Source organism: Mytilus californianus, unplaced genomic scaffold (genome assembly GCF_021869535.1).
Source record: "Mytilus californianus isolate M0D057914Y unplaced genomic scaffold, xbMytCali1.0.p SCAF_5, whole genome shotgun sequence".
NCBI lineage: Eukaryota > Metazoa > Mollusca > Bivalvia > Mytilida > Mytilidae > Mytilus > Mytilus californianus.
This window is the reverse complement of record NW_026262701.1, coordinates 101,074,543-101,091,701: the sequence shown is the minus strand read 5'-3', so window position 1 is coordinate 101,091,701 and position 17,159 is coordinate 101,074,543. Positions and strand designations below refer to the sequence as shown.

The following is a 17,159-nucleotide window of genomic DNA, read 5'->3' as shown; positions in this document are numbered from 1 at the left end:
ATAGTCTGACAACAGATTTACTAAGTATTGCGCAACAGCACAGTGTATTGCACAACAGCAAGAAATCTTTAATTGAATATAAATTCAATTCATATAACCAATTTCAAGTTCTTTGACTACATTTATTCAGAAACCTATAATATGTCAAATATTTGATACAATCCAAATTCATACCTGTATCAAGCTTGAATATTGTGTCCATTTTTGCCCCAACTGTTCAGGGTTGGACCTCTGCGGGCGTATCCAGCTGCGCTCAGCAAAGCAGTTTATTATAGTTTGTTACACCACTGTCCCAGGTTAGGGGATGGTTGGAGCTTTCAAACTAGTTTAACCCCGCCACATTCTTATGTGCCTGTCCCGAGTCATGAGCCTGTAATTCAGTGGTTGTCTTTTGTTGCTGTATATCATATTTGTTTTTCGTTCATTATTTTGAACATAAATCAGGCTGTTAGTTTTATTGTTTGAATTGTGATATTTTTGTCATTTCTGGGCCTATTATAGCTGACTATGTGGTATGGGTTTTGCTCATTGTTGAACGCCTAACGGTGACCTATAGTTGTTAATTTCTATGTCATTTGGTCTATTGTGGAGAGTTGTCTCAATGGCAATCATACCACATCTTGTTTTTTTTATAAGACGTCTAGAAGTCATCATGCTACCTTCAACAAAAGATCAGTGTCTATACACTTTGTTAGTGCCCTAAATCTTGAAAAGTCATCAATAAATTTAAAGTAGACTATCAAAGATCTGTCATTAAGCAGAACAGAAAACAACTACTGACAAGATTCCAGACTCTAGACAGGGTTATTAAGATGTGGCAGGATCACTGTAAAAATGAAAAGGAGAGTTCAGATATAAAAAAAAAATCTATTCTAACCCTGCCACATTCTCATGTGCCTGTCTCATGCCAGGAACTTATTAGTGGTTGTCTTACTGGTATATAATGACCTATTGATGTTTGTTATTTAGATAATTTGGTGTTGGTGACAGCTCTTTATAAAAACTAGATGTTGTATGATTGCTAATGAGATAACTCTCCACCAGAGACCAAATGACGTATAAGTTAGCAATTGTAGGTCACCGTACTGCCTTCAACAATGAGCAAAACCCATTCAGCATGCTGCCAAAGGCCTTCACATAACAAAATGTAAGGCAATATAAAGGAGAAAACCAAAGGCCTGATTTATGTACAAAACAATAAACGAAAAACAAATATGATATATGCATGTTGGATTCTGTTTTTACATTTACTACTTATGTAGACTTGGGATGATTTAGAGCTTGACATATTGTATAGTTAAAGACTGTGTTTTTGTTATTTGTATTGTTTGGTTGCTGTTTCATCAATGTGCACCTTATATTTTCATTTATTCATACCAGTGTCAAGATAAACATCACTGACAAAGAAATTGAAAAAAAGAATATAGTTTAAAATTGAACATTTGGAGTTCACAATTTGATTTTCAACTCCTGAAATAGTAATCTCCAGTGTGCTTTAGAAATGACATTAAGTTATAAGATAACCAAGATGATGAAATATGTAATCTAAATTTCATTTAGGTTAAAACACAAAAAAAAAAGAACAAACTGACATACACATTAGAATAGGGACACACAGTTAACTATTCAGTGATGTTTATTTTGTTTAAAAGCTAAAGACTAATTTACAATTCCTAGTGTTGATTCATTATTTTTTCTCTTGTTTTAATCTTCATGGTTATAAATTAACCACAAATTAAACTGTTTAACAAAACACAAATTTTCTTAAGGCTTTAATGTAGAATTTATCAACCATGAAACCCAGAATCTAGTATCCTTGATAATAAATGAATCATGAGTATATACTGAATTTTGCAATGTTTACAGACAGATATTTTGTTTTAATTTTTATTGTTTGATGTGTTGATATTTTAACAGAACAACAACTTCACAGAGTCCGTATTCTGGCTGGACTGGCCGAGGTGAAGATGGTGGAAAGGAAACTGTAAGTTGTTATGAGTCCTTAATTTATACATGTACCAATCCAGTTTATCAATATTCAATGCATTCAAATCATTACAGTTGTTCTGTGTATAGTTCCTGTTTCAGGCGGAAACAATTACATATGGATGAATTTTGTGTCCCCTGCCTACAATTGTACTGGTAGTGGGCATATGTCTGTCTATTAGACAGGTCTGTATAGGGTTGGTAGTGGGCATATGTCTGTCTATTAGACAGGTCTGTATAGGGTTGGTAGGGGGCATATGTCTGTCTATTAGACAGGTCTGTATAGGGTTGGTAGTGGGCATATGTCTGTCTATTAGACAGGATGTATAGGGTTGAAGTTTTGTTTTTATGTAGTTTACAATGAAGTTGTGGTCACATCAACTTGAAACCTAGTACAGATGTTCATTATGATGTGGAAATTTTTAGAATATATGCCAAATAAGGGTTTTGACCCAGATTTCATGGTTCACTGAACATTGAAATGTGATCTTGTTAGCAGGGCATGATGTCATAAATTTTGCATACATAATATGTATATACAAAATGTACATCTTTTAGTTATATGCACTAAATGAATCAACCATTCGTTCTGTTTATCACTTTTTGTCTCCCCTGCGAAGAATTTTGCTGAAGATGATACATATGTAGTGGAAAGGTGTAAAGTATGCTTATTCACCATAGCAATGGGAACAGTGAAAAGTAACTACTTTTTGAATAAAGCTTAATTTTTCTGAAGAAGAAGAGTTTGATAATGCTTGTCCTATACAGATCTGAAATTTCTGTATCTTGTCCTTGACCTCATTTTTCAGGTAAAATGACTGGACAAACTGCACAGATTTTTTCTTTTGATTTTTATTACTACATTGTATTATTAATAGTGTGATTTTACACAGGTGAGTAGAACCATTTTAAGGTGTACTAGTTTGTCTATCTGGGTTTAACCTAACCTTTGAACTCATATACATGGTTAATTTATTTGATTCTTTGTATCTATGTGTAACCATGAATCGTTCATTTAAGGCATTTTTACAATTATTATGCTAATAAGGAGCTCATTAGCAAGGATTAGCAGATAATTTTTGAAATCACAAAAGACGAATAAACTACTGAAAACTGCTGAAAAGACATTAAATGTTTTAAGCTGAATACAGATACTATGCGCTTTTTCACTCATTAGTGTTTTTCAATGGCACCAGATACACATTACCTAAAATCAGTCACCTAGGAAAATTACCATATGACACACTTGCAGGGCAAACGAATTATTGTTTTTTAATTCCATTAACGTTTTAGTAGGAAACTGTACTGGTATCTAAATTGTTGTTCATAAGAAAATGGTATCTATATTGTTGTTCATAAGAAATTGTCAAGCATGTAAATATTTCTAACACCTCAGCCAATACTACTATGTACAGCCAAGATGCAAAAACAGATTGACAAAGTAATGCTGACTGGTTTCTTGCTTTTTGTTAAATTCGTTTTACTCAATTTTAGCATGTTCTTTGATATGGCTTAGTAAAAGTCAGGCTAAAAAACTAGTTAATCATGTGTAGCTCAACACATTTATTTCCATTTAATTAAGAAGCAAGCTAATTTCGTATACTTAATTAATGTAAGATATGTAGCACATCTAAAGTGAAAAAAAATGTTTTGCTGGACTACCATATTTGGAAAAATGCCATGATAATGTGCAAAGTAATGGAAACAAGCTTACTATAAAAAATATCTGATCTATAGCTTTTTGTCTGTGAAATATTTGTTTGACAAGAGCTAGGAAAAAAGGTTGTAACAATAAAGGTCATTTTAGACACTAATTAATAAGTTTTATATTTGTCTGATAAAATCTCATTTGTACTTATGATCAGGCTAATTGAACGGTAGACATTCTATTTCTGTACTCAGAAATAAGAAGATAAAAATGACCTCATTGACAACTCTATCAAGTGAAAACGTGATTCTAAAAGGTGACCTGAGTTGTGTAATGACCAGTTTAAGGGGGAGGAAGGATATTTATCCAAAATTTAAACTCAATTTGATTTACAGAATAAATAGGGGTAATACAACTATTGTTTTCCTCTATTTGTCTTTGTTAAATTGGCATTTAAAAAAAAATGTGCAGAATTTTTCTTTGTTTTAAATAAAGAAATACTTGGCATGAATAAATTTTATCCTGTCCTTTACTACAGTGAAAATTTCAAACAACCAAATAAAAAAAGAATGGTGATTTGAAACTATATGTTTAAAATTCTCTGCAAAGAAATGCAGGGTTAATTATCTACAACTGTCAAATTTAAGGGAATTTTTTTTTTCTACCCTTTTCATCATGAAACTGTGTATGATGTACTATGATTTGGTGGTATTACACCTCTAAAAGTCCTCTATGTAAGGTAAACATGTCCGTCTGATATGGTCACCTGACCTTGATCTCTTCTTTGTTCAAAACAATTTCAGACAATTTAAAGAGAAAGGTTTCAATATGATGTAATTTCTCTTGGCTGCCATTTTGGAGGGGTAGTTTTTCTTATTTCACTAACCAAATTGAAACGCGGTACAAACTGCCTAAATCATCCTTAGGGTATCTAGTTTAAAAAACATATCCGATGACCCCGCCCATCAACCAAGATGGCCGCCTTGGCTAAAAATAGAACATGGGGGTAAAATGCAGTTTTTGGCATATATCTCTGAAACCAAAGCATTTAGAGCAAATCTGACAACCCGTTGATGGGTTGTTGCCCCTGAATTGGTAATTCTAAGGAAATTTTGCAGTTTTTGGTTATCTTGAATATTATAAGAGATAGAGATAAACTGTAAAGAACAAAATTGTTCAGCAAAGTAAGATTTACAAATAAGTCAAACATGACCAAAATTGTCAATTGACCCCATAAAGAGTTATTGCCCTTTAAAGTCAATTTTCACAATTTTTCGTAAATTTTTGTAAATTTTTACAAAAATCTTTTTCTCTGAAACTACTGGGCCAAGTTCGTTATAGATCAAGATAATTGTAAACAGCAAGAATGTTCAGTAAAATAAGATCTACAAACAAGTCACTATCACCAAAACAGAGAATTTTGTCATGAATTCTATTCTTGTCTATAATGTGTGTCCTTTGTTTAATATGCACATAGACCAAGGTGAACAACACAGGCTCTTTAGAGCCTCTAGTTCTGAAGTCTTGCAGTTAGTATAACTTGTTGAATTTGGCTGATTTATGAAGGAATTTGTGCATGTTGACCTCCAACATGCGACAAAAGGGAAATAACTCTTGCTCAAATTGTGTCAATTGAGATCTATGTATTAAGATTTTTCGCATCACAATAATTCCTTAGACTTTCATTGACATGAGAAGAAACAAGTATTTGAAAGTGAATAATATGTTTTGTCCTGTAAACTTTATAGATACAATATTTAAACTGAATCACAGTATTGTGGAATGATAGCTGTTTGTTACACCACATGTATAAATCTAATTGCTATTGCTTCTGTTTTTAGAAATGCCAGTTCAGAATATTGAATGAAATATGACTTTTGCAAGTGTTATTTTTTTTAATGATATTGCTTTAAGGGGGTAAGAATACATCTGTCATACATCAATATTCTTCTATTGTTCAGCTGCAACACTGTCATAACATCTGTAATTACCACCAATTTACACCTATAATTTACAAGTTTAAGTGCAGACATTGAACATGAAATTAGCCATACAAAAAAACCTTCGGACATGTTATCTTATATTATCGCACACTACAGAAGCAGGTGCAGATTAGGAATTTATCATCATTCTAGTTTTTTTGTACTAGTGAAGCTTCAGGTGTAGATAAAAAATTCTGAAATTATTTTCTTTTTATCAGATTTTTAATGGAACTATACCTGCAGATGCAAATTGTTTACCAAAATTTAAAAAAAATCCATATCAAAACCATGAAATGATAAAAACAAGGAATAATTTTGAATTCTTAAAAATTGATAAGAAATGTATGATGAAATCTAACCAAACTAAAAAGGGTTAGTAATGCATGCTTGGCTATGGTTAATTTTACTCTCACTGATATTTCAGTATGAGTTAACAAAACCCTTTAGCCATGCATGCATGGCTAACCCTCCTTAATTGGGTTAGTTTTCGTCATAGATTTCTTATCAATTTTCCAGAATTCAAAATTATTCCAGATTCAAATAATTCCTTGTTTAATAGACATTTACATTTATTAAAGTTAAAAAGGGGAGGAGGATATCAAGGGGACAAACAAAAACAATAAGTCAATAGAAAAGCAAAGAACGCAATAACATAAAGGGCTTTATTTAGGTCTAAAAAATAAGGTACATGTATTATAAAAACATAATGAATTTTGCTTTTAAATAATTGATATGTCTTTCAAATATTACTAATATTTACCTTGATTGTAAGGTCCAAAAATTACAGTAATTTAATTTTCTTCAAGAACAGTTTACTTATTTTTTTTTAGCCAAACTCAGTATTAGTTATATTTTTATGTGTCTATGAATTTTAAAATCACTAGAAATTCATTGCCTGGACACCTTAGTTTTAGTACTAGTTTTTTTTCTTTCAGAAAAGTACATACTAGCTGATCATGAATTATGAATGTAAATCAATCATTCTTTTTTATTTTATCTCTCTTGCTGTATTAAATAATATGCTAAACATTATCAATTATCATATTTTTTGTTTGTTTATTTCAGTATCTGAATTATATAAGAGGTCAAGCTAAAGCACTGATCATGTTTGCAGGAATGCTACCCTACAGACTCCCAGGAGATACTAATGCAAGACTTGTTCAGATTGAGGTTTTGATGAACTGAGGAGAAAAATCTCAGAATTACTGTTATATATTGTAAATTTATGTAAAAAAAAAAAATGAAAAAAAATCATTAAAAATAATTCATTTATTTTGACTTTACATGTATGATAAGTATTCTGAAAATGTCGGGTATCAATTAGGTTAAAATACGTGTAATAAAAGGTCTAAACACATTTTTCTAGCCGTTATGTAAATTGGGCAGAAAAACTCATAAAATGTAAAGTTTGTGAGTCAGAGGCACAGTTTACACATCAATAACCTCTACAAAACATGTTTTTTAATCCTTATAATTCTGAACCAAAACATCTGTTAATTTTTTTTTTCCATTTCAATTTTTTTTTTAGAACTGCAGAATTCCATTCCATGAATATGTCACCGTAAAATATTTACATAGGTAAATAGGTAAAGGAAGTTGTTTCGGCAACATGGTCTATTGAAGTGTAATCCTAGGAAAAAGTTTCCAATCACATACAAGTATTTGTAGATATGACTTTATAGTCTATATAGAAAATAAGTCTGTCCTTTGACTAAACAAAAAGTCAATACATTATCATATATCACAAACTTTTATGAAATATAATAATAAGGTGATGTGGATTGATTGCCATTGAGACAACTATCCACCAGACCAAAGAACAAAGATATAAACAAGGCAGTCTATTCGCAAATCATTCTTTTAATTTACGAGTTATCTCTCTTTACATTTAGTGGCCATTTGGAATTCCCAATCCTGATTATTAAAGCAGCACAGTACATTTCTATACGCCCGTCTTAGATGGGATGTATAAAAATTATACCGTTGTCAGTCTGTCTGTCCGTCCGTCTGTCTGTCCGACCATTGTCAACACTTCGGACAATAACTCAAAAACGCTTTCAACAATTTTCATGAATATTTGGTGAATTGTTAAAGGGATAGTAGCTACGATTTTGACAAAATTATGACCAAGTTTTAAAGCTGCTAAAATCAAAGAAATGTACTTTAAATTAACAATAAGATTGGTGGAATGTTTATATAAAGTACAGAAGTGTTAATAATTGATAATTAATATCGTGTAGCGTGCCTTTTCATCTCATTAATTATGCATCGGGTTTACTTCCCGAACTTTGCCGACACAGCGTGAGATGACCAAGATATAAATAAATATGAACATGTGCTTTTGTTTTCTTACGTATTTGACAATTTCTTTAGATTAAACGTACATTTTTGAAACCATTTATCAAATTATGTAAACAACAAACTATACCAAATGCCTGCATATTATTCGAACCCAAGGTTCTCCAACAATGGCGATGTTATACACTTGTTTTATATTTGTATGACAAAACAATGCCGATAACGTATACACGTGTTTGTGAATTGAATTGGGGTCTTCATGCAGGGTACACCGGAAGAATAATATTAAATTGTAAGAAGTTCATTTTTTATGTCTTCTAAGATCACTGCTCTAAAATTTATAAAGATATTTTGGACAATAATGATTTGAACATGTCGCGATTTATTTTCATGTGACCTGGATTCGAAAAGTTCAGAAAGGTTTTTTACATTTCGCAAACCGTCGTAATGTCGACTGCTTATATAATGACTTTATCTGCGTGACGGGTGTTTGTAAATGATTCTAATGACCGATCTCATCGCCGTTATTTATTTTCAATTTACAATAACTTGTCTGCACCTCTTTACTGTTTCTTTTTCTCGCAGAAACTGTAAACACACGTTCCATTTCCGCGATAACATTCCTCTGTTCGACATTTTCCCTTCGAGGGACAACTTGCGATTGCGCATTGGGAACTGCGGAGTTAACATAGTCATATGAATAAGGGTTGGCTTAACATCGAATTTTTGTCTATAGACAAAAATTATATAGACAAAAATTAAATTCAGGTGTAAAACGTTAAAAAGCTTCTAAATGCTAATTGGAAAGTAAACAGTGATGGTTTTATTCATTCTAAATAAACCTTTTGTACAAAATCCGGCATATAGATTAGAAAAATAATTTTAATGAAAATCGTAGCTACTATCCGTTTAATATCTATTGACGTACAATTTTTTTAATTTTTAGATTTCACGTTTCAGATAAAGTGGGGATTTTCCAGTTTTCAAACAACAACTCAAAAACATATTGAGCAGTTTTCATGAAGCTATGGTGACTTGTTTATATCTATTGAAATAAGCTTCCTTTTGTTTTGTTATAAATTTCTGATATGACATTGCGAAGTTATCTAACTTTATTTGTTGAAAAATCATCAAAACTAAAAGGGCGACAGGCATATCCTGCGGTCATGGCACAGCTCTTCATTTTTTTGTAACTTGCAAAAGTTTTCAAATGTGACTATGAGTTCTGCATTTTATGACATGTTTGTTAGAAAGTTTTGACAAGTTTTATAAAATGTGTTCAGTATTTTTAACATTTGAAAATGAATAAAATATATACTAAGTAGATGTGAATCAGACAGCAACCAATCAGTACAATGAAACAGGATATGACATGAAATGGTACATTATGAGGCAATTGTTTCAACCATATGTCAAGCTCTAAAGTTTAGACAATTTATGATAACATTTAAACAGGGACTTAAAAATTTTTAATCAGTTTTTTTCAAAATCAAAGAATTCATGAAGTCTGTAAGGCAACTTATTTTTGTGAACAATTTATTAACAGGAATTTTAATGGTAGAAACAAAAATCTGAATTTGAATAAGCGCTTATATGAAAAAACATCTTATGAACACATCAACAAAATTTGAAAAAAATCTGTGAAAATATGTTGGTTTCCAACAATTATATTTGAATACATGTACTAGAGAAAATCCCCATTTCCATGATTTCCCTCTTCTGAAAATCCTTAATTACAATGAGAAATTTACTATGAGATTGCACAAAGGGATCCTTATGTCCATTTGTCTGTCAGTCTGTCAAACAATTTTTTACTTTCTCAATTCTATTTGATTTAACTCAATATCATAGACCATTAAATACAAGTTGTTTGATTTTGTCAGATAGAACTCTCCTTTTCAAGAGTAATGTACTACATGTATAAAAAAGAAAGATATTTTTGTGTGATAATTTAACAAGTCTTTGAAATTCTTATATAGCAGCAAATCTGGAAATGGGATAATTTTATTAATGTTGACACAATTTTATATACTATAAGATACAGGCTAGTAAAACATTTACCTCATATCTTATCTAAAATTATATTGCTACATGATAATCAATACTCTTATGGTAACACAGCTGAATCAATTAAGCTTAAAATGCAAACTTAGTAAGTTCTGAACAGGTTTTCTCTTTAAAGAAAGATACATTCAACAGTTTTTGTCTTGCTTGCTGTGAAAGTCACAGAACGTAAAACATGCGAATCTTTGACCTTGACCTCATTTTCTCAAATACTATAAGAAATTAATCAACTATATTTGGAGTGATTGTTAGCTGTACATGTCTTTCTTGCAAGGTTTTTCTGGCCTTACCTCATTTTCATGGTTCATTGGTCAACATTAAGTTTTCTTGGTTCCATCCATTTCTCTGATACCATAAGAAATATGTCCACCTTATTTGTATAGAATTATTTTAATGGTATACATTTCAGTCTGGCAGAAAGCATCTCACCTTGACCTCATTTTCATGGTTCATTGGTCAACATTAAGTTTTCTTGGTTCCATCCATTTCTCTGATACCATAAGAAATAGGTCCACCTTATTTGGTTTATGAATTATTTTAATGGTCTGGCAGAAAGCATCTCACCTTGACCTCATTTTCATGGTTCATTGGTCAACATTAAGTTTATTTTATAGCTCTAGAAAAACTTATCTTAAAGACTTTCAACATGAATTTCAATCATGATCAGTAAACAAGGCTAGACTTTTCAAGGCAGACCTCTTTTTAATGAAGAATTGATGTGCAGGGAGGAAATACCAGATAAAAGTACAAATGTATGATCTAGTTATAAGGGTAATACAATCTTATACATATAAGTATCCTCTTCAAAGGGAAGCTTAGTCAACCTTGATTCTTTTTGGCTTCTTGCTTCTATATCTGAAAATAGATCAACTTTTACTGAGATATTTGTTCATGATGTGGTCTCATCATTGAATTTTTATTTCAAATTTCTTCTGTGCATTTATATGTGGCTGGAGTCTAAAGATGTACCATTGACTGAAAAAGGTTAATCAGGAATTAAGTAAATTTTTTGTTCGTGTCATTTCTCAGACACAAGATCTTAGTTTTGATTCTCGAACATATTTATACAATAAGTGAATCACCTTGACCTACATTTTGTACTTGACTGATTTGATTAACTTTCGTGTTTAGGAATCCATGAAGAGAGATAAGGCAATATGTTTTTGGTGACAAATTAATAAATTTTACAACTTTAACACAATTATACAATGCATCATAGTTCAGCAACGTTTTGGTCACTTGACTAGTATTTACTTCTGAAAAGACTGGTAAAAGTTTTGTGTTTAGACCTATAACTTAGGTAGTAACCCATAATGGAATATCAATGATATTTAGATAATAATTGGATCAAAATGATTGTCATTATTTATTTAAATTTGTTCCACATTGGCTAGAGGTTAAGGGGGAGGGTTGAGATCTCACAAAACATGTTTAACCCCATTACATTTTTGCGCCTGTCCCAAGTTGGGGAACCTCTAGCCTGTGTTAGTCTTTTGTGGGTTTTTTTAATTTTGGTTCATTTATATGTTTGTGTAGCGTCCATTTTGCTGAACTAGTATACATTATTGTTTAGGGGCTAGCTGAATCCCCCTCCGGTTGTATGATATTCTCTCTACATTCAAGACCCATTGGTGGCCTCGGGCTGTTTTCTGCTCTTTGATCAGGTTGTCTCTTTGTTAAATTCCAAGTTTCCATTCTATTGATTAGGTCCTTAGCAAAAACATTCATTTATTAATGATATTTTATTATTTCATTATGAATATATTTATAATTATATGTGTACAAGATTGAAAATCAAATTTTTTTATAGGCATAAGAAAAATTCATATAACAAGATTGCTGCAGAGTAGACAATGTCCCTTGCCAATATTTTGAAATCTCCATATGATCATTGATTTGCACTGATTATGTAACTCAACCAAGACATTGCTAATATAGACTGACAAATATTTCATTATACATCTGGTGAGAAATGTGGGGTTGACAGTACATGTACTTGCATTGTCAATTTCGAAAATAATTTTCATTTTCAAGAATGGCCTCTGTAGCCAGGTGGGTGGTCAAAGTAGTTGATCTCCAGTGATCACTAGACTACCAACATTGAGGTTGTGAGCTTGAGCTCTAGTTTTACAAGGTGTGTGTGACTCCAACCTTCATTGGCTAGAATTGCCAAGTATGTGCTGATGGTCAATGATTCTCTCTGGCTTCATTCACCAATAAAAACTGGCTATTATGGTATAGCCAAAAGTGCTGAAAGTGGCATTAAAAACAATCATTTCAAGAGGTGTTACTCAGATAAATGCTTTCTTTCTATGTTGACCTTCAAACTTGTCAGAGATACTGATGTTGTTAATCTCTGACAAATATTTCATAACAGTTCTATGAAAATGTTGATTTTTCATATTATTTCCATTTCCAAGGTACATAACTCTCTAAAAAACATTAATCAACCTTGATTTTCAAACATATTCACAAATACAAAGACTTGATATCTGATGAGAAATTTAAGTGTGATAACGCTTACAATATTGATTTTCCTTATTATTTAAATTTCCAAGGGGGTATAAGTTAAAACTCGCCCAAAAATATTTGTGAATTTTGAACTTGTCCAAATAATTGCTGATATAAGCCTTTGACATAAACATCATTCAACTCTGGTAGAAATGTAAGTGTGTGAGCACTTTTGTTTCTCCTGCAACAAAGTAACAGAAGTAAGACTCACGCATGCTGTTTCTAGTGTAAGTAGTATCAACATTTTGTTAAAGTTTGTGATCCACTTTTAGTAAGTAAATGAAATTTGCATTGGTATGCAGTTGTATTAGCACAGTTTATATATTGAAGTTTATCATTACCTGTAGATCAGATTAAGGAGAACCACTCATGGTTAGTCAATAATATTGGTATACAGTTGTATTAGCATTGGCACATCTAATTTCCAAGGAGATGTTTTGCCCTGCCCCCTTACTCATGATCAGCAATGATTTTCAAACTGATGTAAAATATTGCTGATATAAGCATTTGAGGTAAATTTCATTAAACTCTGATGAGAAATGTAGGTATGAGAGGCCTTATAATATTGATTTTCCACATTCTTAACATTTCTAAGGGGCATAACTCAACAACAACAAATCCATATTACAATATCTATATTTCCAAGGGGCATAACTCCCCATTATATTTTTGATTAGCACTGGTTTTCAAATTAGTCCAAAATTTTGCTGAAATGAATCTTTGACATAATTAAATTATACTCTGATGAGATAATTGTATCTTGTTCTTAGTTTAACTTGAACAATTCAGCAGAAAAAAATGGAAGCAATATGACTGTGAGGCTGTGATCTTTATGGATTTGTATTAAAAGAAATATTTATTTTCGTCCAGATACAAACTTTACTACAAAATTTCAATCCTGGTATCTATGATGAGTTTATTTATCATAAAAAATTATTCTTTCTAAGGTTCACTGTATGTATTGTTTGATATATATTACCCAAAAAACAAATACTTGTCCACACTTTGATAAAGGTTGAATATATGGTTCAAAAGATGTAAAACAAAACAAATAATTGCCTAAATTTCAGTTTTATTACTGCTAAAACCTTGACCTTTGATAAAATGACTTCCAAGCCAGGAGGGCTCAAAGGATATTTTAAACCAAATTTAATAATGATTGGATGTATTGGTAAAAAAGTATCCAAGAACCAGCTGAAATTTCAGTATTAACTGCTACTGTAACCTTGATCTTTGACCAACTGACCTCAAAACTAATAAGAATCTTTTTTGCTTCAAGATGCATAATCCACCAAAGACTGGTAAAGATCTGTTTTTTTGCACAAAATACATTGGCTGGTAACAAAGCCTTTACCAAAATTTCAGTCTATTGGTTGGAACTGTGGCCTTGACTTTTAACTTGACACACAAATCAATATTTCTAATGGGCATTTCAAGTAAGTTTGGTGAGGTCAGACATTTGGCTCCAATGATATATCCGTTACCAAAATTCTGCCAACATCATCGCTAACAGTCTGGCAGTGCTGGTACGAACTTGCCCATTGACCCAGTTACCAAAAAATCATCTATCTATGGGTCATTACAAAATTTAACTTTGGTAAAGATATGATTTTTGCTCAAAAGATATTGATAAGAAACAAAATTTGTCTATATAAAGGCAATGTAATCTTGACCATTGACCTCCAGATTAAAAAATGTGTAAGGGTTCCGCGGAACCCAGTGTCTCGACTACTTTTGCTGTTAGTTTCAGGCTCAACAAAAATGGGGAAATAATTATTAAAAAATTTCCTCTAGATACTATCTTTTGAATGTAAGAAGCTTCTGTTCAAGTTTGGTTAGAATCCAGGATGGTTTATGAATCTAATAAATGTTTTAAAAACTTTAACTGCAGACTGTATGTAATGTTAACTGGAAGAAAAACTAAGTCCATTTAAAAGTAATATACGGAAAAACAGGAAATTTTTTGTGATAAAATTTCCTTCTAGATACTAGCTTTTGATCATAAACAAGCTTCTGTCCAAGTTTGGTACAAATCCAGGATAGTTTAAAAAAGTTATTAAAATTTTGAACACTTTAACCACTGAGTGAATGTAATGTTAACTGGCAGAAAAACTAAGTCCATTTATAAGTAATACACGGATAAACAGGATTTTTTTTTAACAAAATTTACTTTTGAATACTATCTTATGATCATAAACAAGCTTCTGTCGAAGTATGGTTGAAATCCAGGATAGTTTAAGAAAGTTATTAAAATTTGAAAAACTTTAACCACAGAGTGAATATTTGTTGACGCCGCCGCCGACGACGACGACGACAAAAGTCGCAGGCTCGACAAAAATGAATAGGAACGCAGAAGCCGAGTTTCGCTATTTATGGACTAGCTTGTAGTAAAAGAAAGTGTTTTTGCCTTGGAACAAAACAAGGGACATTATACAACAAACAACCTTTGGTTATGATTGAACGTATGACTCAAAAGTTATTACCTGTATTCTCAAACCAGACTGGTGAATTTGTATGGAACTTCCTACTTTTTAGAAAGAAACATTTGGAATATTGAGTTGCAACATAGAGGTAGGGCCAATACACCAGTATTGTTAATGTCCCAAATTGTCCGATCTTCTCTATCTAGAATTTATTGGAATTAAACAACAGGTTTGGTACTGTCCAACGTCACCATATATAAAGAACGTTCCATGGTGTTAATTATAGAGAAATTAGTGGGTTAAATATGGAATTGACAAGTCTAATAGAGGACAAGATCACTGCTGGCTGACCTTCAGTGTAAGACTTTCGAAAATTACAATTTTTTTCGGGAATAATGAAACTAATCTTGACTAAATCTCCGATTTTTTTCTTTATAATTTTCCCCTTGTGTGGATACACTCTTTTAAGACAAATGATAAATTTTTAAGTAATAAAAGTAAGAGGTTGAGAGAAGCATACATAAGAATGGTAGCACATGGTGAGTGTAAGGCAATCTGGTGGACTGAACAAACTCGTGCACACAGTGACGGACGCCAAGTATACTATGGTGTCCGTTTATGCGTTGATTCACATTGTATCGTGTCCATATGCGTTTTGATGCACATTTTTTTCTGTTGCACAGAAGATGGTCTGTGGAGTTTTCTAAACTTATTAGTTACTTATAAGTGACACTATCTTAAACCCTGAAATATTTTCCCTTATGTTGAAAAAATCGCAGGTGATAATTTTTAAATGAGTAATGGTACTTAATGGAGATAAAGAGAAAGCATAGTTTACACTGTAAGAAATCTCACTGAGATGCACACATGGTGTCTGTGTTTCATAACAAAAATAACACGTCTCTGAAGTCTTCTTATAGAACCAACGCATATAATAAAACCACAGCATTGATCAGCATTTGATTTTGAAACCAATTGAATTTCCAAAGCATGTCGGAAAATAGAACCACAGCATATAATCAAATGTGTGCATAATTTAATAATAGAATCCTAGCATGTTATACATATTCATTTGCTATTTTGATATTTACAGGTCATTTCAGAAATTGTTTGTAAGAGAGATAAAATAGGAAAAAGTTGGTTCTTGAAATATATACCGCGAGTCCCGATGTAGTGTGTTGTGTTCACATAACATTTAAACTACGACGAGGGGGATTTTTAACGACCTTGAATACCCATGAGGGTCTTGCACGGTCGGCATATTAAAGCTCATCCTGACCATCTACAAGTTAAAATTTTCAATGATTTTAGAATGACTTAATTCTATAAAAAGAAAATCAAGAAATGACGTCACAGCAATGATTTTTCCGATTTTAGCATATTCAACGTTATCCTGAAAGGAATCAATCAATCATATTATACAATTATAGCCTTTGTACGAGGTCGATACGAGGTTATATCGATCTAAGAGAATCATAATGCTTCTCTAGGTCGATATAACATCGTATTGGCCTCAACCAAAGGGTTCAATTGTTATATTATTAATCAACAACTATTGCATGAACAATGTAAAATTGGGAATTTCTAGAATGTTTTTCTAGTAATATGCTGTATGCCCTGTGCAATTTGCTGTTTTTGACCTACGAAAAGGTAAACACAACAGTATTGGTGTGATGTACTTGTATGTGATCACGTTTTAACGAATCACAAATCCTTAAAAATATTCGATTTATAATAATTTACAATAATATCACTGTCAACCTTCATTATGTCGCTCAAATATTGGTTTTAACATATCAGAAACTAACCATCAATATTTCAATTTTGTACACAAAAATAAACTCAATGAAAAAAAGGGGAGAAATTGAAGTTTGGTTGACGTCCTCAAAAGAAATAAGAATAAAACGGATGGTTCTCAATTTTCTCGTGGCAGGTCTAATCAACACATATTATGAAAAAGTTAAGTCTTTGACTATAAATTTTCGATTTTTCGTGGAATTTAAAAAAAAAGCGTTTTCCCCGACATTTTTGAATTAATTTTATACAGCAACGCTATAAACAGTTAAGCAAGAAGACAACGGTGCATTACATTTGCGCGTATTGCCATTACATTTGCGCGCATTACCATTCAATTTACGCGTGCTATCATTACAGTTGCGCGCATCCCTTGCACAGTTAATCAGACGTACATTTTCACGCATTCATTTTACAGGTAAACACACGTACGTTTTAGGAAAATATCAGCAT

The 17,159-nt window shown here is 31.9% G+C and overlaps 1 protein-coding gene across 1 annotated transcript in view; it reads left to right on the top strand.

Moving 5' to 3' along the window:
• LOC127702125 (nuclear pore complex protein Nup93-like) overlaps window positions 1-6,888 on the top strand; it is a 44,014-nt gene extending 37,126 nt beyond the window's left edge. The window contains exons 23-24 of the mRNA XM_052206209.1: window positions 1,918-1,984; window positions 6,682-6,888. Of these exons, the coding sequence (XP_052062169.1) occupies window positions 1,918-1,984; window positions 6,682-6,801 (187 nt within the window). The 3' untranslated portion in view covers window positions 6,802-6,888. The remainder of the gene's footprint in view (window positions 1-1,917; window positions 1,985-6,681) is intronic.
• The last annotated feature ends 10,271 nt before the right edge of the window (window positions 6,889-17,159 follow it).